The following is a 26,046-nucleotide window of genomic DNA, read 5'->3' on the forward strand; positions in this document are numbered from 1 at the left end:
GCCAAACAAATACTTAGATGTCTTTTTTTTTTCTTTAAAGATTTTATTTATTCACGAGAGAGAGAGAGAGAGACACACACACACACACAGGCAGAGGGAGAAGCAGGCTCCATGCAGGGAGCCTGACGTGGGACTCGATCCTGGGTCCCCAGGATCACACCCTGGACTGAAGGCGGCACTAGACTGCCGAGCCACCTGGGCTGCCCTACTTAGATGTCTTATACAGAGTAGTCCAATCCACAGAGACAGAAAGTAGAGTGGAGGGGGCCAGGGGGCGGGGAGGATGGGGAGTCCGTGTTTACGGGGTGCGAAGTTTCAGTTGGAGAAGAAAAAGTTGTGGAGCTGGATGGTAGTGACGGTTGCACAACAGTGTGACTGTACTTAATACCATGGAGCTGCACACTTAAAAAGCAGTTAAGTCGGTAACTTTTTATGTTTTGTATATTTTACCACAATAGAGAGCCATGCCGAGAGTTTGTCTCAGTGAGATGAGCAAACAAGAAAATGTCTCTGAGGATTTTGTTTCAGATTATATTTGTCAAGGAGACTGCGGTAAATATTTTCCCCATTTCCTGATCACAGCAGTTGGAGATCAGCAGCTTGTCCCAGGTTTTAGGACTGGTCACTTCTCAGACTTCAGAGCTGGACGGCTCTGCGGTGGCAGAAAGTTGAAGCTGTTGCAGGGGATCCGAGCTTCAGCCTCTGTCTTCTCTGTCTGATTGCTAATCGGCACTCTTGAGAGGAGAATGACCCTTTAGACCAGTCTGCTGACCCTCATTTGTTGATAACCTGGCTTTTCTAGTTCATTCAGAGGGAAAAAGTGGCCTCATTCAGGCTGACCCGGGGAGAGCTTAAATTTCCACTTACAGGTGTCTTCATCTTCTTTGCTGTTTACTGGAATCTCAGCGTGAGGCCCTCATACTGTTCAGCTTCTTCGTAAGATTACCTTGCAGAAGACCCTTTTCCAAGGAGCCTTAATCCGAAGAGCAGGATTCATATAACGTTTTGGAAATTTAAGTAAATTTTGTCTGTTCTTTAAGAGAATGACAGACCAAAGGGGTGTCATGATTTAAAAATGGTTTTATTCTAATACCATTCCTGGGGTGGGGAGTAAGGGAAGTAATTGCATTCCAGATAGTTTACCAGTTAATTGCCTGAGACTGGTTCCACCCCTGGCCACATCTATAAGCCAGAGACAAGACATGCATTTTGAACCTAATAGCCTGAAGAGTCAGTTGTCCAGAATTCAAGGTTAAAAGCTGGTGGTCCTCACTCCAGATGTGGCCTGCAGGCCTGCAGGAACGTTATGTTTGGCCCATGAAGAATTGTTTTGTTTTGTTTTTAAGAATTGAAAGGATTTCACCTAAGAATTCAGAGTTTGAACTTCTCTTGAAAATGAAGACTGGTCTGCATTGCCCTTGTTTTTGGACAAGAGCAAATGCCCCTTTTGATGGGCAAGCAGGTACTGCTGTGTCGGCCTCTTTGCACGCCTGGCAGGGTGACCATCCACATTACTTGCTTGCCCTCCAGGCTTCTTGCCTTTGTGACTTCTGAGTCTTCTCCTGATGTCTCCTCCATCTCCGTAACTCTCATTACTGATGATGATGCAGATGTCGTAGATATTGTAAACTCACGTTATCTCTGGACTCAGCAACAGTATTTCCCTCCCTCTTGTTTATGCTCATGTGCTCAAAATAGAAGAAAGTTTTCACTCTGTCCAGTCCTTTTTCTGATGTGGGAGTGTTTTCTCCATGTGTGGATTTTCTTTTTCAAGTCTAACCTGTTGATTTCTGTGTACCCGATCATAAATACCGCCAAGCACAGACAAGCTCATGCTTGACTTCAATATGTGGTTTAAAAAATTACCACCTTCAATTTTTATAGTAACATAATCTCTGGACAAATTGCTTTTAATTCAGGCTGTGCCCTGAACACAGATGTACCATTAATTTCAAATGCAGTCTGACTTTTATTTAGATGAATGTCTTGAGCCGACAATGAAATGGCTATCAGCTGTAGGTTAGTATTGATTGGAATGTCTCTGGAGTAAGTTTAAAAGCTAGTTGCCACTTACGTGCTGCCTAAATGATAGACTTGAAACTCATGATTTGCAGTACTGTTAATTGGCATTAATGCCTATGGAATTAATAGCTGAGATCAATACTGTTGACCTCTTTGGCATATGTGGGACTGGGTGTGTTTTGGTGGCAGGGAGCAAGGCACAGTATACACCAAGGTCCCCTCTGGACCATGTCTCTGGATTTCTGTTCCTGAAAGATCAAGCTGGTCTAGGCTGAGGGCTGATCCAAGAAGCTCGGCTGACTGAACACAGATCAGTTTGCTCCTTGTGTGCCTCTAAGGGTATAGCTGGGGGATGAAAGGAGAGAAGTAATTCTGAATGATCTTGGCAGGTGCTATCTTCTTGAGGAGGCTGCTTGCATGTATGTGAGCCTTTGGTTAAAACCAGCCACAGATTTCCCATAACCATAGCTCCTCTCTCCTGTGTGACTGTCTCTCCCAGTATTTATTCATTGATGGTGGGCATGTTGTGTTCATGGAAAGCCTTATGATTAGAGTCTCCTGAGGTCTCCCCTTTCTAAGCAGTTCCTTCAACTTTGAGTGAGCATCTTAGCGATTTTTAGTCCATAAGATCTTGCTTAGACTAGGATTTCTCAACCCCTGATTATTAGCATTGACACTTAGGGCTGGAGATTTGTTGTTAAGGGCTCTCCTGTGCTTTTTGTGGGATGCTTAGCAGCATCCTTGGCTTCCGTGTGCTAGATGTGTGTAGCCGACCCTGCCCCCGCCTTTTCCCTGCAGTTGTAACAACTAAAAATGTCTCCAGATAATTGCCAAATGTCTTCCCTGGTTGAGAACCACTGATTTGTAGACAGTAAAGGGTCAGTGCCTGACTATTCTTTTTCTTTACTACTGTGTGATACTTGATGCTTTAGTAAAATATTTTTTAAATGCCATTTGGAATAGCCTTGGACCCGATTTGGTGCAAAACATTTGGGTCACCACACTCTCATGTAGGTAGAGGACTGACTTACCTTAGAATTTCTTTGAAGTTGCTAAGTGGTGCAGTTATATTGATTGAAATCCATATGGGGTTAGCCAATTTCGGTGATTTGAGATTTTCACGGTGACTTATTCGTGGATGCAAGTGGGGAGGAGCTATATCTGTAAATCTCAGAATGAATAAGGTTACTTAAAATAATGTATGGGATAGGGGCAATTATGAAGGAGAGGGCCTGGTTTGGGGGGCAGAGTAGAAGATTCCTGAATTTGGGGTTTAATGTTGTATGTTGATTTAATTATTATTATTTTTTTGCTCTTCCTTTGCCAGAAACCTGAGTTACAACAAACTGTCTGAGATTGACCCTGCTGGTTTTGAGGACTTGCCGAATCTACAGGAAGTGTGAGTGCTTTCTCCTAAAACTCTGGTTGGAGGTGGGAAACCGTTTCTCTCACTCCCCTGGATCAGGAGTCTAAACTGGCTGCCTATGACAGATTGTACTGCTTTCTGATCTCCTTCACTGCCGCCCTCCTCGTAGGCAGTCAGTGATGGGTGTGCTGTCATCCAGGAGAAGTCATGGGTTTGCAGTGGGCATATGGGAGGATCCCCTCATTTGTGCAAACCTTCTGGACCCACTGTGTTGGCACACCTGACAGGTGCTTCCCCCCACTTACTGGGCTGAGGTAGAGCAACCTGCTCAGCAGAGGCACATGTGCTAGCCCACTCCTTCTGCTTCCCAGGAAACAAAGGTATAGAAGAATGGACAATAGAGGCTTACTTTTCCCCTCTCTTCTCCAAACAGAGCCAGGCATTATTACTGCCTTTGGAACTCTCAGCCAGCCCCCCTGCCTTGTGCAATGTCCTGTAAATCAGGCATCCCCCTTTCCTTCTTGACTGTAAAGAATTTTGCTTTTAACATAGATGTCAGGGTTATCAGGAATGTTAGCTCCACAGGGACTTTAGAAAAACTTCTATATAAGCCCTGCCTAACCACTGCAGAAAACTTAGAAAGTCTAGAACTATGTAAAGACTAAAATCACCAGACATAATCATTATGAACACTTAGTGAAAAATACATACCTCTACAGGCAGAATTTTGGGATCAAACTGGTCTGGCTTCTTTCCCTTCTTATAGTTTTGTATCTTTTTCATACTTAACCCTTACATTTTTGAATACATTAGTATGTAAATTAAACTTTAAATGTCCTACTTTAATTTTTATGTAAAATGACCACACGTGGATATTCCATAAATTATTCACCCCATGCTTCTACTGTCAGATATTTTTATTAGATATTATTAGGTAAGTGCTTTACATGTTTTGGTCATTGTAACTGATAGAAGCCCTTGTTTATTATTATTTTTTTATTTCATTGTTGGATGATTTATCTAAAGGAAACTTAATTTCATCACTTGGTACAATTGGCAAAATACTTGCACCCCCTAGCCCCATCTTCAGATTCTCCAAATTGTGTTTATAGTTTCTATGCGTCTTTTAAAAAGGTTTAAATTTCCAAAGTTAAAAGAACTTCATAGTTGGAAGGAGCCCTTGGAAATACTCTGGCCAGAACCCTAGTTTTGGCATAAGGTCAGCAGCCAGTGAGGGGAGCAAGGAAGTGTGAGGTGGGTCACTGTGCTAATTTGACGTAATAAAATACCCCCTTCTCCCTCTGCCTTGACTTTTCTCCCTCCTCAGAAGAACTCCTGTTGCATTTCTGAGTAGGATGAGGCTCTTGACAGCATCCTGGGCTCTTAATTATGTGTGTGACTGTTCGTCCTGTTGATGCACTCATGAGGATTGACTTTAGCTAGCTATTGTCCTAAGCACTGCTGTTTTCACTGCCACCTTCTCCAGACATTAGAAGGAACCAAGGCATGAGGACTTGGCTGAAATTATTTAGCACCTCGGTGTTTCTTTTCCCTTTTGGCAACATGGATGTATGAACACATTACCAATGGTACCATAGTTATTCACTGGAGATGATGTCTAGAGCTTGGCACACGAGGAGGCTACTGAGTGTTGTTATTTCCTTATGCTACATTTGGAACCACATAGCACCCCAAGCTGGGCACATTATTAAGAAACAAATCCTTGAGAGCCAGTTGATTGGGCCTTTTACCACCATGACCACCTGCAGTCACACTGGGATGAACAAGATGAATTCCCTAGAGCCCAGAGCAGTGGAACTTCTCACTAATGAAGGGCCTTTCCTGAAGGTCATTTTAACCCGTGGTAGACGCAGATGGGAAAGAGGCTGTCAGGAGTAAGGGGTGGGGAAAGGATATTGAAGAAAAGAAAAAAAATCATAGTTGACACACAATTGCTTCTAAATTAACTGGGTTCAAGGCTTTCCCAGGAACTGTCAGCTCTCCTAAACCCTGCACAGCCCTCCCTCCAATTCTGGAAACCTTAACAAGAGGAGAACCACAGGCTGGCAAAGCAGCAGGCGGTGGTTTAGCAGTGGTTTTATTTTGGAGGCCCGGAACCGCAGTCCATCGTGGGCCGGGTGGAGAGAGAAAGCAAGCCGGTTGGAGGTCCCTGGAGGCCATGAGGACACTTGAGCAGCTGCTGCCAAGCCACACGGTCTTCGCTGCCCACAAGCTCTGTGGAAAGCCCACCAGGGAGGGCTTCCAGCCAGGGGTCCTGGGCGGCCAGGCTCCTCTGTTAATAAGAAGGGCTATTTATACCGTCCTCTTTAGAGTTGCATGCAGGTCCCGTGCTTGCTGCCTGGCCAGAGAATGCTTACTGTGGTGCTGCTGTGTGCTTTCCAGGGCCATTGACCTAAAATGTTCCTCCAGGCAGCCGGGAAGCCTGCGTGTGCCCTGCCTTTGGGTATTTATGGCTCACCCTCTGGGGTCTCTAGATCATTCTCCCGTGTGTGTGTGTGTGTGTGTGTGTGTGTGTGTGTCTCTGTTGGGTGTTTAAGGGAGGGGTGGAAGAACCAGAGGGTATCTTTTTGAGGCACTGCTCTTTGGCTGCCAATTACCACCACCTGTTAGGCATTTGCTCTATTTCTGGCTCCATCCTAAGCCGCTAGGTTTAAGAATTTCAGCTGGGTCCTGCCACAACCCTCTGAAGTTGATACTGGTGTTGTTTACATTTTTTCCAAAGGGAAACTGAGGCACAGTAAGGTTAAGTGATGTGCTGAAGGCTCTTCAGTTGCTAAAGGGTAGGATTGGGATTGATTGAACCCAGAGCTACCTGATTTGAAAACCTGAACTGTAAAAAAATTCCCCTTAATAATCCCTGCTCGGCTGCTCTGTCACGGTGCCTCAGTTTCTTCTTTTAAGGTGGAGTGCTAATTTAGCACCCTCCTCAAAGGGTTGACGTGTCATTGAGTGAGATAGTGGGTGTAAAGCATTCAGCGGAGATCACCAAGTTCACCCATAACGGTCATTGTTTATAATGGTTAAATCTCCTCTATCCCCATACTAAAATAGGTACATCTGGCCATCTGGTGTAGAAGCAATGTATCATCAAGTCTTGCCGGAGTAATTATTTAGTATGCCTTATTCTCTAGTAGCTAAAAGCTCTAATAATAGTTATTGATTAAGTGGCTCTGACTCCAAAACCTGCTCTCCTCCCGGCTATTGATGATCTTGTCCCTTCTGAGATGCAGAGCTAACTGAAGTTTCAACCTCGTGCCCAACTTTGTTATGATGTGCAGCTCTCCTTGTGTTTGGGAACAACCAAAATGTCTCCCCAGTAGTGGATTGGCTAAATAAATGATAGTTCATTCTTGCCAGCTGAGGAGTACTCTGCAGCTGGTCAAAAGAACTGGGGAGATCTACCTGATATATTACTAAGGGGAAAACTGCACTGTAGAAAAGTCTGTGTAATTCACAAGCATCTGTGTAAGAGAAAAACATGTGCACATTTCTCGTAGCTGGCAGCAGGCACTTCCTCTTGGAAGCGGACCAGGGAGCTGAAGTGCGAGGAAGCCTCATTTTTCACTGTGTATTCCTGGTTATTCTCTTTTGAAACGGTTTAAAAATTTTACTATGTGCTTCTATCAGCTATTGAATAAATAATACGGCCATTAAAAAACCAAAACGGCCCCAAAGCCCCATAACCCAAAATCACTCCTTCGGTTTGTTTTTCATTGTTTGTCAAAGCCTCCATTGATTGAGATAATAATTACTCTGAAATCCTCCCCCCCCCCTTTTTTTTTAAACATTTGACTCTTACAAAATAAAAGAACTTCCTTTCAGCAAGCTGAGTAACTGGACACTTTTAGAGAGAATCCAGAAGGCCCATGATGACATTAGGATGGGTGAGCAGGAAAAGGCTCACCTCTAGATTCTCCCCTGGGGTCAGGAAGTCCATGTGGCCCTGTTTACCGTATGTACACCTCTTCTTCCAGCTCCAGAGTCAGGCCACAATTCGTGGTCTGATGCACCTGAGTGAGGCACTTCTTGCATCACCAGGAAAAGTGAGTTCAAGAAGCAAGACATTTTAGAAGGATTTTTAGGGCCTTGGATGGGAGCCAGTGTGGGGCGTGTGTGACACATAGAAAACTGCACAACCCCAGATACTCTGAAGATTTCATCAAAGACTGTCCTAAATTCCTACTTTCCTTATTCGTGGAGACTGTGCTAAACTTTCCCTCCGAACTCTGGCTGTGCTATTTTTGACTGGTCTCTATTTCAGTCTGGCAAGTTGGTTATGTCTCAGAGTGAGTGCAGTCTCCACTGCCTTCTGAGGATACTGTTCTCATGTCTACAGGGGACAGCGCCCAAAGAGAAAGCCAGTAATGGTGACGCCAACTGACTTACATTTTAGCTAGCGGTTCTTTTTATGTAGGAATGATCAAGAGTTACGCGGGCCATGCAGTTCTTCTCCTTTGGACTCCCAACTGTCCTCTGCATAAATCCAGCAGCCCTGTTGAGATCAGAGCCTGTGATCTCTGCCTAAATCTGTTTACTTGGGGCTGCCACTAGATCTAAAATGCCTCGTTTATCTTTAGCACTGGTCTGCTGCACCTGTATGCCCCACTTCCAGTAGTTTTTGTCAGGATTTGAACTATTATTATGATGCCCCTTTTCCTTGTTCATTTATTTCTGTGAAATTGGGTGGAGTACTTTGTCACATGTGCAGTCAGGCTGGCCCGAGACTAAAGTCGTTCAGCAAAAGTTCCCCTGCAGAGAAGTCCATGCTGTTTATTTCAAGGTTTAGCATCAAGTCAGATCCTAAACAGGCTGAAGCACAACCACCATGAGGTTTAGGAGCCTTCTGGCTTGCTGGCCTTTCCACTCACTTGCAGCCGTTCTTGGGTTCAGCTCTTGCCCCTGTGACTGTCTGGTTGTGCGGCCTTAGCCTCGTGATTGCAACTGAAACTTGACTTAGAACACTTAGATATAGGGTAGGGACCAGCACTAGTACCTGGTACCTAACTCAGAGTTGTAATGATGAAGTTGCATCAGGCATGTGGAGTTGCTGCTGTAATTCTAAAGAAATCCAGGGTAGTGAATGGTTAAGAAGCTAGACTTGGGGGCTACCCCCCCCACCGGGCCACTGCCACTTACTGTAGGTGACTATCTCGTTGGTCAACGTCTCCATAGTTTCCACTTCCTCCTTGGTACAATGGAAATGTCCATGGGATGTACCTCCCTAGCAGTCTAAAGATGAGTTAATACACTGAAAAAGCTCTTAGAGCCATGCCTGGCATGTAGTAGCCCCTCCGTAGGTTAGCTGCTGCTGACATTATTATTAGCACCATGTTCTAGAACAGATCTCTAGCACTGAAGATGTTTTACGCAAGCTACCTTATTGGCAGGCAGCCCTGACCTTAGTTTTCCTTGCTCTACAAAGATCTGAGGGTCTCCTCAGGTAATGAGTACATTGATGGTACCGTGAAAATGTATTAGGAGAGATTAAAACCGCTGGAGAGTTTTCATCATCCCTGCATCAAGATAGGAAATGGATCACTGCGGGGTTGGAGGAGCACAGAGGTGAAGCAGAAACAATCTGATTCCGGGGGCAGTCAGATAAGAGACTGTGAAAGTAATTAATTGTGTACTTCAACACGCAGACAAGGGCCCTTTAAGTGAAGAAGGGATTTGCCACATGATACGGATCTGTTTTCTCTCTGCCAGATGCTTCAGTCATGAAGCTATTGAAACAGACATTCTGTGTCCCACGGCCCAGTAATTGCCAAGCCTCATCTCTAACTGGCTCTGGCGCTGCAGAAAGCAAATGGGATAATTCAAGGCCTTTTCCTTTTTTTTTTTTTCCTCCTGTTCACATCTATAGAAGATGGCAGACAACCAGATTATTCTATTCAAGCAAATACTAGCTGTATATTTGTATGAATGCAGCTGTTATTTCAGTGGCCTTGTCTTCAGAGAGTAACAAGATGGTCCGTGTAAGAGACACACTCTTAAGAAAAAAAAAAAAAAAAAAGATAACCTAGCGTTATCCCTTTGATTCCGCATCTAGATACCGTTTCTTTCCAGCCTGTTACCCAGCAGAAAGCTGGATCACTATGCTCTGGCTTTCTTAAGGATTTTTGGGCTCACTTTGCTAGTCTGATTTTGGAGTCTCTTCCCAGATTTGGAAATACATGTCCATGTAAGGAGGCTGGGTTGGAAAGCCTCTGGGGGCAGACTCGCGAGCTGTGTTTTGGTTTGTGGGCTTTCCCTTTCATTAAGAGATAAGAACTCTGAAAATACAGATTTAGGCTGCTGGAGCAGGAAAGGGTCTTAGAGAGCACATCTGGGCTGTGGTGGATTTTCAAAATGTCTTTGCACAAAAGTGTGTGTATGTACACATTCCTGGAAAACATGCCTGGAGGCTTCACCCAAGTTCAGGAAAGCTGGAATCACAAATAGATGAGACACTACAAGCCCAGCTCCCTTGTTATTTGTTGCACAGCTGAGGCACCAGAATAACTGGCCCACATATCCCAGGCTCCTGGAGATGAGCCTGGGTGAGGCTCTGGCCCTGGGTATGAGGGCATCACCCTTGGGTGACGGCAGAGCTGTGATTCGCAGAACCCCATGTCACAGAATATAAAAGCTTCCAGGAAAGGATGGTTTTTCTCCCCAAATCCTTTTCTGACTCTCAGCCCACAAAGAGCATCCCCATCAATGACCTCAGAGAGCTTTTGTTCTACACCCCGTATCTTGTGTCGTCGCTGTGCCCTGTTTGTCAGTGTTGCATTTTGAGCTAGATGAGACTCTGGAAGACAGGTAGCACTCTGAGAGTGTTTGTTTCTAAACCATGTGTGTGATAAATGGTTTGTTTTTGTGAGCTCATGGGACTTGTCTACCTTTAAAAATTCTCTTTTAAAACTATCATCTGGGGCACCTGGGTGGCTCAGCTGGTTAAGTGTCTGCCTTCAGCTCAGGTCATGATCTCAGGATCCTGGGATCGCGTCCCACATTGGGCTTCCTGCTCAGCAGGGAGTCTGCTTCTCACTCTCCCTCTGCCTTTCCCCTTGTTGTTTCTCTCTCTGTCTCTGTCTCTCTCTCTCTCAAATAATTAAAATCTTTAAAAAAAAAATAAAACTCTCTGTCTTTTATTGAACATTTCAGTATCGTCTTACCATGGCCAACTCAGCACTGCTTTTTGATTTACTTTGTTTGATTTCAAATTGCTAACTTAAATGACAAACTTCTTGTTGTTACAGGTACCTCAATAACAATGAACTGACAGCCGTGCCGTCCCTGGGTGCTGCTTCATCTCACATCATCTCTCTCTTTCTGTAAGTGGTGCCACGTGGGGAACCCTGGGCTGGGTCATGAGGCCGGGACATTATCTTGCTGACATTTGGTGCCAGGAAAACTTGTGTCCCCGTGCTCGCTGGTAAAGAACGGCCTTTCTCCACATGGCCATAATGCCCATGGCAAATGTCTTGCTGTTTGTAGAATTAAAACCTGGAAGACTTGCCTCACCCTAATTTGGGGGGAAATTAGTCTTCTCCCTGCCCAGAGGTACATAGAATTAATAAATTTCTTGGTCCTGGTGGTTAAATTGCAACTTGGAGTGAATGGAGTTAGAGGAAGCCTTGTGAATTACAAGACAGCAAGCTCGTGTTTGTGGCAGTGAATCTGGTAACGTGACCCAGTTCACTTTTACAGCTTTAAAAAAGAAAATACCCCCAGGCCTCTGAAGTCAAGCTAAAAGTAAGGAATTAGTTGATGTGATCAAGTGTTCAACAATGCTCTGGAAATGAAAAAGGCTATAAAGGAACTTAAAGAAGGAAGGAAGGATGCGAGGGGGGTGAGTTCTCTTTGGAGCTGCTAAGAGCCCTTGCTCATGATTTATGCCCACTTCAGCTCTCAGCTGGAGGTGCTTGCTTGTTTGAAACTTGCCCAGAGGTCTTTCCATATGAACCCATTGTGAGTCCAACAGTTTTCTCAACCAGATTCCATGGGCAGCCTCCTCCAGCAGAGCATCTCTCTTTTCACACTAAATTTCCCTTTTCCATGCCAGCCCTGCCTATTTTTATTTGATTTTGATTCTGCTGGTGTTAGAGCTCGTTTGCTCACCTGCATGTATCTTTTCTCCACACCGAGGCTTGGCAGGCAGAGCAGAGGGACTTGGTGGGAAGACGTCATCCCACGATGGCTGTGTAGCTTGCAGGTGTCAGGTTTTTACTGGCAGTAGGCCCTGTGTTCAGGAGGTGCTCTGTCCTTATAAGATGCAGTGCTGAGCTTAACCCTTTTCAAGGCATGGCAGGATTGAAATTGCAAGGGGTTAGAATTGTGGCCACAGCTCCATGTCCTGGACAAACAGCTTTCTATCTCTCCAAACCTCATTTTCCTCATAGAGAGTTCCCTTAATCCATTTTGCACATGGGGACGGTGAGCCAGAGGTTTAAGAGAAGTTCATTATAGTATATGAAACACCAGGCATCATGCACAACACCCAGGAAGTGTTTGACAGTTGGTGGCTGCTGCTTCTGGCTTGTGGCCTTGTCACCTGGCCCCTTGGGCCTTGGCATGATCTTACCTGTAGGACCATAGGATGTATGAGTCAGTCCTTGTTTCTGTGACATGCTGGAATGAAGGTTTTGGCCTTTTGTCCCAAGATGGACAGGCCAGGGTCTGACTGTGTCTTTGTACCATCTGCCTTTATGTCTAGCATCTGGAACATGTTGAACGACTATCTAAATTAAATGAGTTACCCATACCTGAGGCTAATTAAGGATGTGATGTTCTGTTGTATATTCGGAAAGCAAAGCACTAGAAGATGCTTTTGACTTCTTGCCACTTAATGTATGGTTTCTGGGCCAGCAAAGTTCTACCCGCACTGAACTCATTGGAAATGCAGAATCTCAGGCTTCAGCTCAGCCGCACTGGATCAGAAGCTGCTTTAATGAGGCCTCTTGGCCCTGTACCCACTCATTCAAGTGTGAGAAGCACTGCCTTCACTCCCCTTGCTCTTCCCTTGGGGAGGAAACCAGGGACACAGAGAACATCTTTGTGTCACCTACAGGAAACCAAGGATCCCTGAGTTCCTGTAAGTTGCCAAGTCGAGAGCTGGAACTGAGATTGGATGTGAACGCCCAGGCATGCTCTTTTCCTTTATCTGCCCCAATGTACCAGGTGCGGGAGTGTGGCAGGTGACTCTGAACTACCCGGTGCCAGAGATAGGCAGGGCCCCTAGCGTGCTCTGCGGGCCTGTATCCCTTTGAATCACGCCTTGCTCTGCTGACTAAAATTACATTTCTGTTCCTTGGCCCAAGTGTCTGGAGCCGTGGGGCTGGTTGGCCTTGTTCCTGCTATTCCAATTAGACAGCGTTAAACTATGTAAAGCAGGGAGAAGACATAAAGACTCCCTCCTGGTTTTGATTGAGTTTGGAAAATGCAGATTAACATTGGCAGCCACCTCTTTGGCCTAACGCTGGTCTCCATCTGACTTGGTCAGTGATTTCTCTGAAACCATGGAAGCTGAAGGGTGTTGATCTTCCTTTTCTCTGAGAGGCCTGTGCTCCCCTGGGTTTAGTGCCTGCAAAGTTAGGTTAGTGGTGTGACATCGGGGTAGCAGGGTTATGGATGGTTGTGCTACCACCATCCTTCATGCCTTTCTGTATTTCCCACAAGGGCTGTGCAAAGGACTGGGAAGAAAGTAACACTGGGCAGCGGATGAGTGTGTCTTTCCAACCTGGTCCATAAAGCGCTCAGCACCTCTGTCCTCAGGATAATTTCAATCCGTCAGGCTTAGAAGAGCTTGTTTTGCTGGTGTCTGTGGCTCTTCAGAACCAGTGAATTAAAAGGTGTCATATATTCAACAAACATGTAATAGGTCTCTTCTGTTGGGGGCCAGAGGCCATCCGAGAGTGTCCTCACCAGGGTTCAGTGCTGTCACATCTGGGAAGCTCCTAACATAGTGTGTGAAAACATGGTAGATCAATACATTTCTCATTTCATGTCCTAATCCCCAGATTCTCATTTCCATCTCACCTTCCCGTTGTGGGCAGGCAGAGGATCCAAAAAATCAGCAAAATGTGCAAAGAGACTAGCTGGCTAAGGCCAGCTGAGGTAGAGAAGATGGCACAAGTTTCTGGGGAGGTGTTTGTAGGTGGGTCCATCAGGGAGAGGGTGGATCAGGCATATGTCCTGGGACAGGTTGCTTTTGTTTCATCTGTTGAATGAGACAGATGGTAAAAGTCCACTTGCAGCTTTCATATTCCTCTGTGACCTGGAACCTGAGAGCAGAGGCAGTGAGGTCAAAAAAGAGATGACCGAGCCCGCTGTCCTGTAAGTATTCTGGCTGCAGCAGAAGTAGTGGGTTTGTGGTCTGCAGCTCCGACCCCTGTAATTACTCATGTTTGCCTGTGGAAATCAGATCATCATCTCATCGTCTCCATGCTTGGTTCCTAGTGTCCTGAGTCCATGCCTGTAACCTGGCTCCTGGACGGTGTTCCAGACACCAGGGCCCTTGTTCACAGGGGTCACAGTTTGGAGGACCCTGGGGGTGGGGCGAGGAGGGGGAAGATTTGTTGTGCATCCGGCTTTACTCTCAGGGCCTCAAAACAGACTTTTGCCGAGTTTTGGTAACTGAAGTCATTCAGTAAAATTTCAATTGGGTAATACTTTCTGATTAAAGGAACCTAATTCAATTAAAGTATTTGTCAGAGAGTAGATTTATTTGTATCGTGTTCTGAAGATAATGCCAAAGCCATTTGTCCTTAATAACAAGCATGAAACTCAAGGAAAGCTATTAATAGGATTGGGTTGGGGAGTGAGGGAGCTAATTTGATAAAAACAGTTCTTAGGAAAAGAAACAAAAGTTTTGTTAAATGGGAGCAAAATCTGCCGGTAGGTTTTTACATTTCCGTTTTCTGTGGGTTTGTGTGTGTGTGTGTGTGTGTGTGTGTGTTTAATTTGAAGTCCAGGAAACTCATGTTACGATTCCCACGGCAACAGTAATTTTGTCTGATGCATAAGTGACATTTCTGGTGAAGAAAAATTTCCGCTTTTCCTGTGGTGTTATTGCACTTGTATCATTGAGAAGATCGGTTACAGTGGAAATGGTTGGATTTTTTTCAGTCCTAGGAGTAAAAAGCTTGCTGTGAAATCGACATTCCCTTTAAAGCAGGGCAGCTTTTTGTCTCGTGCGTGTCAGCTGTAACATGCTTCCCATCTGGCCCTGGGCTTGGTCCAGGTAACTTCTTTTCCAGTTCAGGGGGTAGTGGGTTGGTGGGTGTACTTTTTTTTTTTTTTTTTTTAAGTAACCCCTATCCTCAACCTGGGGCCGTAACTCACCACCCTGAGCTGGCTTAGCCAGGGGCCCCACATTGGTGTATATTTTAAACCTTGTCCCTTCACTATGCCTGCTCCGTTCACTTCTAGTCATGAGAAAAAAACATTTTTTTTGAAAATTATTATTTTTCCTAGATTTTAAGTAAGCTCTACTCTCAACGTGGGGCTTGAACTCAGACCCTGAGATCAAGAGTCACATGCTCCACCGACTGAGCCAGCCAGGTGCCCCTTGAAAACTGTTTTTTTGGGGAACACCTAGGTGGCTCAGTGGTTGAGCATCTGCCTTTGGGTCAGGTTATTATCCCCAGGTCCTGGGGTCCTGGGATCGAGTCCCACATCAGGCTCCCCACGGAGAGCCTGCTTCTCCCTCTGCCTATATCTCTGCCTCTCTGTGTCTCTCGTGAATAAAACAAAATCTTAAAAAAAAAAACCCATCTTTTTTATTAAAATCTTTTTTTTTTAAGATATTTATTTATTCATAGAGACACACACACAGAGAAAAGCAGAGACACAGGCAGAGGGAGAAGCAGGCTCCATGCAGGGAGCCCGACGTGGGACTCGATCCTGTGTCTCCAGGATCACACCCCAGGCTGCAGGCGGCGCTAAACTGCTGCGCCACAGGGGCTGCCTCCTATCTTTTTTATTGAGCTAAAATTTACAATAAGCATTTTAGAGTATACAGTTTAGCGGCTTTTAGTTTATTCTCCATGCTGGGCAGCAATCATTAGTTTCTAATTCCAGAACATTATCATTACCACAAAAACAAACTCCATACCCCATTCCCTTCCCCTCAGACTCCTGGCAACCACTCATCTGAAAATTAATTCTTTTTTTTTTTTTTTTGGAGAAAAGTATTTTTCTCTCATGTTAGCAAATGTATTTGGAAGATTTAGAATCTTCCAGGAAAAAGATCAGAGGCGGATGTCAGTCTCCACAGTTACCTATTTTGCTGTGACCTCTCGCCTAAAGAAAAATGGATTAAGTGAAAGGGATGGTATATTTAACATCTCTTTATTGGAACTTCCGGAGAATAAACCCTGAAGGGAATGAAACCTGGTGTCCTGTCTGTGACCCCACTCAGAGCCAGCCCTGGCTGGGGAAGGAGCCCTGGGTGGAGTTGAGGGAGCCGGAGCCCGTGAGGGATGGAGCGTTCTCCTTGGCTGTATCTTCTGGGGAAGTAGAATCAATAGGAGTACTTCACTTTCCATGAGCCTGCCTGGTAAACCCTCTAGAAAAAAGAGGGGCCAAATCAATCTTCTTTACAGGCTCATTCAAGCGGAGATCGATGCACGTTAAAGTGTAATTAAAGAGCAGGCCTTGGAGGGGGGAGTCCGTGATGAATCGGTCGTGGCCTGTCAGGGCTGAGAAGAGTCAGTCTCTACATGGGCCTGGAAGCCATGGAGAAGGGGACCCAGAGCTCAGCTGGCTCGTCTTGGAGACCGGAGCTAGGCTGTTCGTGATGAGGCATACGGCACAGGGGAAATCACACTGAGTAGTAAACAGCTGGCTGTGATTCCTAAAAACGTGTGTGTGTGTGGTGTTCTCCCCCTAGTGAGTTGAGATGAGGCCTCTTGCCTTTCTCTTCACTTAGCTGCCTTTAAAACTTTCTCCATATTGCCTCACCTGGAGGAAGGTCATCATCTGCAGAAGGGGTGTTAAAAGCCGTTGTTGTTTTACACCCCATGTTTATCTGCAGTAGTATGAGATCATAGTTTATCTGGCAACTTAGAGTAGTAATCTTGGATGATGAAGCTCCTTGTGTATGAATACGGGGGGGGGGCTCATAGGTGTGTGCACGAGAGGTGAGGTGGGTGTAGCAATCCTCCCAACGGTAAAGGATCATCTGCCCTTCCTTCAGAGGAATTTGCTGGACCATCCACGAATCACGAGGCTAAGAGTGGACTTAGTCCAGTTTCTTAGGAAATGTGGAATTGGGTAGCCCTTGCCCCATTCTGCTTCAGAGACGCGTCCTCCAGCTGAGAGCCCCGCGTCGCCGTGCTGGTGAGGGAAGGCCAGTCTGCTTCAGTGTTGGTGTGCAAGGATACCCTGTTTGGGCCACTGGCGGCTCTTAGTGCCTGCTCCTGAGGAGTGTGGAATCCATAGTGACTGAGACACTTTAGGCAGGAACTGAACAAAGTTGCATTTAGAAAGTCCCGAGTCAAATTTAAGTGAATGTCCCTGTTCCTTGAGCGGCATGTGGCCTGTTCTTTTCCTACATGCAAAAGGCAAGCTATGGTCCTCGTCAGCAAATAGCATGTTATGTGGAAAAACCGGGCCGGGGTTCCTCTCCTGTGTCTTGAGGGGCGTGCTCACTTTCTGCCCCGTTTGCCCAGAGTTTCATTGGTGGGAACTGAAATCTTTGCTTTAGGTGAAACAGCACACCCGTTCCCTCGGGAGATCCTGGCTTTTCCCCCCAATCTCCTGTGTGATTCTCAAACTGAGCCACCTGTCAGCATCACCTGGAAGGCTTGCTGAGCTGCAGATGGCCAGGCTTCAAACCATGTCTGGAGTGCTACTAAAGAATTTGCCTTGCTCACTCACAAGTTTCCAGGTGTTGCTGCTGGTCTGGGAACCTGCCTTTGAGAACCACTGCCCGGGCTTACATAGGGATTGTGGGGGTGGTGCAGGGCACCCCAAGACTCAGGTGTGGAATCCTTACAAAGCTGCTTAGCTAGTGGAGGGCAGTAAATTACTTAGACAAATTCTTGAAGCCGCAATAGTCATTTGTTTGGGACAGCAGGGCTCAAAAGCCTGGTGAGGTATTTGCTTCTGAGGAAGGCGCTAGGGACGATGGACCATGAGGGAGCAGGGGCGGGACAGATCTGGCTGTGGCTGTGGGTTTGAGGCTCATGGCTGTTATAAATTTGTCTCTGCTGAATTTGCTGTTCATTGGTGATCACGCCGATCACCCCAGCAGACCTCCACCAGTAACTACGGAGGCAGGGAGCACTCAGCCAACAGCCGAGCCTGGCAGGAGACCAGTTACTGCCTAGGTGTGCAGGTATGAAAGACTCCGCATGCTGCCCCACCTCCCTGGGCCGGAAGAGCCAGCGCAGGGAGGTGCTTTTAGCACCACTTACCTTCCTGCTGGTTATCAGTCAGTACTATCAGATAAATCTTTGCCCTCGTCTAAGACATGAATGGTACTGCTTTGTTCCAGGTGGAAGTTAAAGGGAGCATCTGAAAGGTGCACAGTCGTCCCCTGCCCTGATGGAATCGAAACTCGGCCCACACCTGCCTGCCCACCTGCCCCCTCACTCACCCACCTCCTGGTGTCCCCGCCTTCTGCCACTGGGAGGCCATCATTCTGGTCATCAGTGAGCACATGAATGGGGAGGCTGAGATGGGTTCAGGAGGGAGACCAGGGACTCCCAGGTGGGGCTGCTGAGGCTGGCGTGAGGTGAAGCCCCCTGTGAACAAACATGCCTTACAGGCTGGAGTTTCTGCCCTCCAGGAACTCACAGGCTAGCTGCAGAGAAAGATGGGTATGTAGACGGTCGTAAGGCAGGCGAGGGCTGCTGTCACTGGTAGGGTGGAAGAGGGGGATGTTTCCCAGATGGAGTGACATTTTAGCTGAGGCTCTCCCTGCCTGGATCTCCTTTCTTTACCCGCCTCCCAGCCCCGGTGAGTGTAAGATACAGGCGTCACATGGAGCCTCCGGCTTGCTTGACCATCGACCACCACATGGGGTACGTGGAGGAGTACTCCTGGGACATGGCTAGTTCCATTTTAAGGCCCGCTTGCCCATCCCCGTGTTTTTGCTTTGTCAGCAGGCAGGCTGCTACAAAGAGCCAGCAAGCTTCTGTTGGAAGGCAGAGCAGGACCCCTGGTTCTGAGAACTGCAGCCTCGTCAGCTGCTGGATACCACCGATGAGCCTCAAAATAGAAAATTAAACACCCAGTTGACAAGGAAAGCATTCTCCGTCCCGGAAGCTTCCCAGGGGTTCTGTCCTGCAGACTGCCTCTTGCCCTGAGTCTAAGGGAGCCTTTTGCTGGGAAAGGAGCTACAGTGGCCCTCACGGCGAGCCTGCCAAATCACACACAGTCATGACTTGTCATTTTCCTTCTGTGTTTCCTTTTTTTATTTTTTCCCCCTTTGTGAGTTGGGGGGTGGTGAGGCAGCCAGATGAGCGGTACATCTGCAAGTCATTTGCTGAGAAAGTGAAGCGAACGCCAGCTGTGGGTCTGGGGAGCCGATGAAGGGGAGGCCAGGGAAATAGCATGCTCATGGAGGTCACTGTCTTTTTTGGGAACTCAGTAGCTTAAGTTCTGTGGTTCAGAGTTGGCTTTTGTTGTGGGTGTGGCTCCCCCCTTACATGGTGACCATGTAAGCTTTAAATACAATCCAAGATCCACTGAGCACAGGGATGCTGATGGAATGTGGATGGTCTTGGAGGGAAGTGCCTCTCCTTGCAGCCGTGGGTGCCGAAAGCCCTCTGGGGCTCGTGAGCCCAGCCTGGAGGTGGAGCACCTCCTGGGTTGCTCAGTCTCCCGTGTGAAAGGAGCTGGCCCCTGCCCATATCAACAGTCTCCTTCCAAGCAGGACCATTTCCTCCTCCTCCTCCTCCCCCTCGCCCACTTCCTGCAGGTGGCTTCTGTAATCCACTTACCACTAGGGAAGCCCCAGGAGCGTGTGCACCTAATCCGAAAATGGCTGGCTTGACTTTGACCCGCGTGGTGACCTTGTAAAGAAGGCAGGGCCTATTGTGTCTGCGCACACCTGGGAGCCATTTCCAGCTTTTATAGCCCAAGTGGAAGAAATGTGTTTGCATTTATGCTGGGCCTTCCTTTCATAAGGTCTGTCATTGTTGGCTGTTAGGCAGGGAATATGAGATTCACCCTGCTTACTCAAAGGCAGGGGTTCTTCAAGATAGAAGAATTTACTCTTTGTATCGACTCGCATAGAATTGCCATTTCTCTGTAGTTCCAAAGCCGTTTCTCTGTAGTTCCAAAGTGATCAAAACATCAGCCATCTCAGGGTGCCTGAGTGGCTCATCGGTTGATTGTCCAACTCTTGGTTTAAGCTTAAGTCGTGATCTCAGGGTCCTGGGGTTGGGCTCTGCATCAAGCTCTGCACTCAGCAGGGAACCTGCTTGAGCTTCTCTCTCCCTCTCTCCCTCTCTCCCTCTCCCCATGCTCACATGAGCGTGTTCTCTCTTTCTCTCTCTCTGGAATAAATAAATCTCTACAGAAAAAGCATGAGCTGCCTCTTAGGGTTCCACCTTCCAAGATGAGACATGGCAGTGGTCAGTACATGGGTTTCCTGATGTCAGGAGGCGTTGCTCTGTGTGCCTTCACAGGCCCCATTTCATTGGAGTGCCTCTGCAATGGCATAGGGTCTGTTTTAAGCACCTTTTACAGATGAGGCACAGAGAGGGCCAGAAACCTGCCTGAGATCACACAGTAAGTGGGAAACATAGATCTTGATTTCTTTTCTGTCTACCTTTGGGGTTTGTACTCATTGAATAGAAGAAAGTATATGACCCTGGAGACCCTCAAGTGCTGACCTACCAAATTGTGTTAGGAGGATGAAGCCTAGAGTCAGGTAGCCAACAGGCTCTGATGGACCTCCAGAGCGCAGATGTGCGGTTGCTCCCACGGCAGAGGCATCTCTCAAAGCCAAGTGCATGCATGCTTCTGCCTCTGCAACGTTGCCCCCAGGTGAACCTACTTTGGGCAGCCCTGGGGTGATTTTCATTAGCTGATGCAGCATAACTGGAAGTCCTCCCCTTGCCCCCTGATCACACCCACAAGTTAGTTATTCTGAGCTGATTACGGTGCTTTTAAGAGTGCTGTGGGGGGAAACTCAGTTTGTTGTCAGGTTCCTGCAGAGGCCAACACGTGGTACAGTTGTGCCAGCAGCTTCTCGGAGAGTGGCAACCTGCCCTCGAAGACATAATTTCAAGGCAAATTCCTGCGACATTTCCTCACTTCCTGGATGCCTTTCAAACCCAAACAGCTGAGATAAAGGTGCCAATTTATGGTCCCATCTCTCCAACTCCTTTGACTAGGTTAGAAAAGTGTGTGAAGGCTGGCAGCAGGCAGCCGTGTGGCACCCATGGGGTGGCTGCACATGAGGCCGCTAGTCTTTGCTCAGCCGTGTGGATGAAGAGTGTCTTTAGGGACTAAGAAGCATTTTATTGTTGGGAGGGATAGGAGAGGGCTGCCGGGAGATGAGATCCTAGAGACCCAGGCAACTGTAGGAAAGGATAGCTGCAAATGGGTCTTTCCAGCTTACATCAATGCCTGCATCACAGAGCTTTTATGGGGAGGAGCAGCTCTGCATAGTGCTTAAGAGAAGGCTCTGGATCAGCAGGACTCTTGGTTTAAACCTGCCCTTGCTGTGCTCTTGGCCTCAGTTTGCTTACTCCTACAAAGGTATTTGCTGATAGAGCAGGTTGTGCGGATTTGCTGAATACCACGTGCGCTCAACACAGTGTAAAGCGGATAGTGAACCTGCGCCTGGTGGGAGACACTGCTTTAGACCGACCCCTCTCCACAGAGCGCCCTCCATTGTGGGCAGAGCAGGGCCTGATTTTGCTGCTGTGTTCCAAGGGGCTTTCGTGTTAGACCGAGGCATAGGCTATATGCATCCTCTAAGAACAGACCTCACTTGCAGAGACCCATTATGGGTCACTCGCTGGTGACCTAGTTGAAGTTTATAGATCATTTCCATATTTGTGTGTGCATAGGTCCTTAACGTCCTCATAGGTGAATTCCTGTTAAGGGAACTCTGAGTGTAGCAGCATCATTGATTTCCTCTCCTCTCACTGCCCCTTTTTTTACCTGGGGTGGGTGCAGCAAGTCCCCGAAACACTCAGCAAATACCTAAAAGGGTCTCATTCTTGGCTGCACAGTAGAATGACCTGGGAACTAAAAAAAAAAAAACAAAAAAAAACAAACCCCAAACCTAGATTTCTAGGTCCCATCCCAGAGCAAGTAATATCAAAATGTTGGGCTGGGTTGGGGGCACTGGACACAGGAGGCACTGGTGCTTTTTTTAAATCTCCCCTGGTCATTTTGATGTGTAGCCAAAGTTTTCTAATGAGCCCAAGGTGGGTAACTGCAAGTGAAAGGTATTGTCTTCCCTTTGACTCCTTCCTTCTCAAACCTGTCACTGAAAGTGCCCAGGTTCCCCTACCTTCCTGGCCTGTGCTTTTTTTTTTTCTTTTTTTGGTACAGGTGGAGGGGAAGTAAATGCTAAAGCTGACCCCAGGATTCTGGGGCCTCTGGCAGAGGTTTCCACTCCTGATTTAATTGGAAGACACTGTCAAGTTAACCACTTAATGACTGAGAAACTGTGTTGCCTATGGGGTGCATGGGGGTGGGCTTCGGGTCTGCTTGGACATGCCCCCCTTTGGTGATTCACGGAGCTTGATTCTGGCTTTGCCCCCTAATCTGGGTCATTTGTTTGCCCTGAAAGCTGGCGTTCTGGACCATCTCTCACCTGCATTCCACCTGTAAGTCAGAGAAGTCCCCTTCTGATGGGGCGGGGGGGGGGGGACCATCTTCCTGGTAAAATGATAGGCAAAACTTATTTCCATCTTTTCAGAAAACTTGTTCTTCATAATTCCAGAAGTAAGACTTTTTGCCCTTCTTTTTAAAAAGGAAAATCTGTAAACATGAGCTGTAGAAAGGGAAGGTCCCCTCAGATCCCACCCAAAAGCTGTACTGGGAGACAGCAGGATTCTAGTGCTAATGTTGAGTTTCAATGATCATGTGATGTATGCGATGGAGTTTTGTGAGGGTTGTGCTTGGAATTGGCCCTTCTGTAAGTCAGAAAGGTAGAATTTTGGAAATGAGGGGGAAAGATTTCCTGAGACTTTGCAGAATGTGGTGTTTGTTCCAAATCGAGTGTGTTCTTTTTTATAAGGAGAAAAAGCAGTGGCTCTCAGCACACATAGTGGTTTTTCTGCCTTGTAATTTCCTGGGAGTCCAAGTGAGGACCGGCCATCCCAGCAATCCCGGCACCCCCCTCCCTGCACCCCACCCCCAGCCGCTCCCCAGCCTCACCAGCAGTAGTCCTCCACCCTTTCACCACCAAGGGCTCCTTCCAGTTGGGGACTGGCCCTGTTCCTCTTCTTCATTCTCCTGTGTGTGCTAATAGGAATTCTCCAGCAATTCTGTGGTTCCACCTAAGAGTACTGGACAGACTCACTAAATTATCTAGGGAGATGGATTCAAAAAGCAAAGTATTGTACATCGTGGAAATAATCAGATTAGCTTCCTGTATGAGGCCAAGGTTCGTCTTGTCCCTGCCTCGGTGGCCTCATGGGTCATCTCTGGGAAGAGAAGGCAGGTTGTTGAGGATCCCACCTGTTTCTCCTTTGGCCTCCTTCTTGTGCATTTTAACAGAACCTTGGCCCGCTCTTTGCCCACCTCCAGCTGGATGTTGTGACTTAGGGTGACTTATCGGCTGGCAGGCGAAGGCCCTTCACTTTCCTCTCGTCAGGACATCACCCAACAAAGCACATCCTACCTCTTGACCCCAGGATGCATGCCATATATAGTGTGATGGGTGCTGGCACCCAGGGTTGAGGGATGGGGAGGAAGCATCCTTTCTTTGGGTGCACATAGCCTCCCCATCATTCAGTACCATTCAGAGAGGAACCAGTGTCCTGCCACTTGGCTTCCAGCCCTGACCCTGCCAGAGACCCTACTTCAGGGTTTTCCACATGTCCCCTCTCCTCTTCTGGGCTGCTGTTCCCTTATAGGCTGGTTCTATAACCAGAAGGGGCTGGTTCTACATCAGCCATGTTGAACCAGTGTCAAGAGGGCACAGGACCGCTTCCTCTCCTGTCAGCCTGTGAGACCTGGCTGTGGGGCCCTGGGTTCTGGGCAGAGGCCCAGATGGCTGAGTTCTGCCCAGTGGGCCTGCTGAGCACCATGTTGAAGAGTCTGCTTGAATGATGTGGGAGGTTAGCACCCTGGCCCACTGCTGCTGTTCACCCCAAACCTGGCACCTGTAGCCTGTCTCTCCAGGGGACTCCTTATGGTCTGTCTCCAAAGGTGCCCAGACTCCGCCCTTCCCTTCCTTCTCTGTTCCCCTCCCCACGGGGCCTGCAGGGAGCTCCACACCTACCATCCAGGGAACCGTCTGCCTTATGGTTGCCCCGCAGTCTGGGTTTGGTGAGGAAATGAGGGAAGAATCCCTTTGTGGCTTCCCCGTCACCTTTGAGATAAAGTCTTGGTTCTTGCAGGTTTGTCCTAGATTCCCTTTCTTCCTTGCCACTTACTGCCTTGACCTGTGTGTGAAACTGCACGGGGGGAAGCCCCCACAGACTGTATCTCTGGATTCTGGCCTCATTCATGTTGTCACTGTGGTCTGAAATGGCTGTTCCTGGCCTAGCCTCCTCCCCCACACCATTGTGTCCCCATCTGTCAGTGCACCCATCACATCTGTGTTTTTCCTCCTTGACTCCAGTGTGTGTTTTTTGGACACAAGGGTTGAGGAAAGTGGGATGATGCTGCTGCAGTCAAATATTTTATATATTTTATGTATATACATATAAGCTACACATAATAGGCGTCCTGTAGACGTTTGAGTGAATGAAAAACTGAAGGACTAAAGCGGTCAGTCCAAGAATAAGCGATTGTGGGGCATGGGACACATATTGGGTAGTTCTAGACATTTATCATCAAGATGAAGAGAATAAGTTGGAACAAGTGATAACAGAAGTAGTCTGTTGGGGGCTCTTGGGGAGGGAGAGCATGGCACTTTCCAGCCAAGAGATAGGACTTGCTTTTCCTACGAACTAGGGGTGGTGGAAGGGGAGGAGGGCAGGGGGTGGGGGTGACTGGGTGACGGGCACTGAGGGGGGCACTTGACAGGATGAGCACTGGGTGTTATTCTGTATGTTGGCAAATTGAACACCAATAAAAAATAAATATTATTAAAAAAAAAGGACTTGCTTTTCCTGATTTGTTGACAAGCTGGACAGAGTACTACAGGAGAGAAAATGGAGTGGAAACTCCTGCATGGTGGGCAGTGTGCCTTAGAGGAAGGAGGGTGGCCCTTGTCTGGTGAATCCTTATCTTGCTGCTTTCTAGATATGAAATTGCCTCACCCCGGTGCTCACCTGTGAGGGGCTAGCAAGTGGTTTGGGGAAAGGCTTTCTCCAGAGTGAAGCTGGAGAATCACGGCAGGTCCCTCCATGCATCCAGCCCATCCTGACTACTTGTCTGAGTCAGAAAGTTCAGAAACTCTAGCGTTAGAGATCTGCGGCTTTCTTTGCTACAGGACATGTTAAAGCCTTTATTAATGAGGGAGTAGGGCACGGTACAGTGAGCCACCTGCCGCATGTGCTGTGTGAGATGAGTTGCATCATGTAAATTTGCCAAATGCAGAATCGAGCAGAATGAAAGGTAGTTTTATGGGAGCCCTGTCTATACCTTTCCTTTGCTGTGGCCTGCTTCAGGAGCCTGCAAGGGCCCACAGGGGAGGGTGTGTGCAGGTATTCCGGAACTGTTTCATGGAAGTCCTCCAAAGCTAGTGCTCCAGGGATGATGCCTGGGGACTCTCTCGCATGGCAGTGTAAGTCTGACCTGTGTCCAGATGTGGACACCTGCTGAGCCCCGCTGCATAGCCAGGCGGTGCTGGGGCTCGGCCAGGAGAGGGCATGGGACCGCGTGGTCACTCCTGATGCTCCAGGTTGGGGCCACACTGGTCTTCTCACAGGCTTTATCAACATCATCCCCTTTTGCACTAGGAGTCCGCACCCCCTTGTCCTTTCCTCAACAGTGGAAAATAATGAAGTTCATACTTATCCCTAGATTTCAGAAATCCTAGAGTGCCCAGCAGTGTTTGGTGCTTGGCTTTCAGAATGGAGTCCTACTAGGTCAGTTTCTGCTGGTTTGGAGGAACAGCTGGAAACCAAAGAGGTAGCATGATTCTACCATGAAATCTGTCAGGGCCTCTATCTGATTCCACAAGGAATGTCATGACATGTTTTTTGGTGTTTTAGACTTTTGATTTTTGAGATAATTGTAGATTTGCATGCTATTGTAAATAATGATAATGTAGAAAGATTCTTCTATACCCTAATCCAGTTCCCCCCAGTAGTAGCATCTTATAAAACTTTTGTAACCAGGATATTGACATTGATACAGTCAAGTTATAGAACATCTCCATCCCCAGAGAGATCCCTCATTTCGCTTTTCAAAGCCTCCCCATTTCCCTTCTGCCCTGACACCCTGGGCAATGTCGGATTTGCTTTCCCTATATATAACTTCCATTTATATATTTCTTCCAAAGAATGTGATATAAGTGGATTCACATATCATGTAGCTTTTTGGGACTGGCTTCCTTTCAGGCA

General features: G+C 47.3%; 1 protein-coding gene across 2 annotated transcripts in view; it reads left to right on the forward strand.

Annotated features, from left to right (window-relative positions):
* The window catches only part of LRIG1 (leucine rich repeats and immunoglobulin like domains 1), a 110,823-nt gene that overhangs the window by 32,961 nt on the left and 51,816 nt on the right, over window positions 1-26,046 (forward strand). For both annotated transcript variants that reach the window (XM_077858128.1, XM_077858129.1), the window contains exons 2-3: window positions 3,350-3,421; window positions 10,651-10,725. In XM_077858128.1, coding sequence (XP_077714254.1) covers window positions 3,350-3,421; window positions 10,651-10,725 — 147 coding nt within the window. The remainder of the gene's footprint in view (window positions 1-3,349; window positions 3,422-10,650; window positions 10,726-26,046) is intronic.

The sequence above is a fragment of the Canis aureus genome, chromosome 19 (assembly GCF_053574225.1).
Source record: "Canis aureus isolate CA01 chromosome 19, VMU_Caureus_v.1.0, whole genome shotgun sequence".
Classification (NCBI taxonomy): Eukaryota; Metazoa; Chordata; class Mammalia; order Carnivora; family Canidae; genus Canis; species Canis aureus.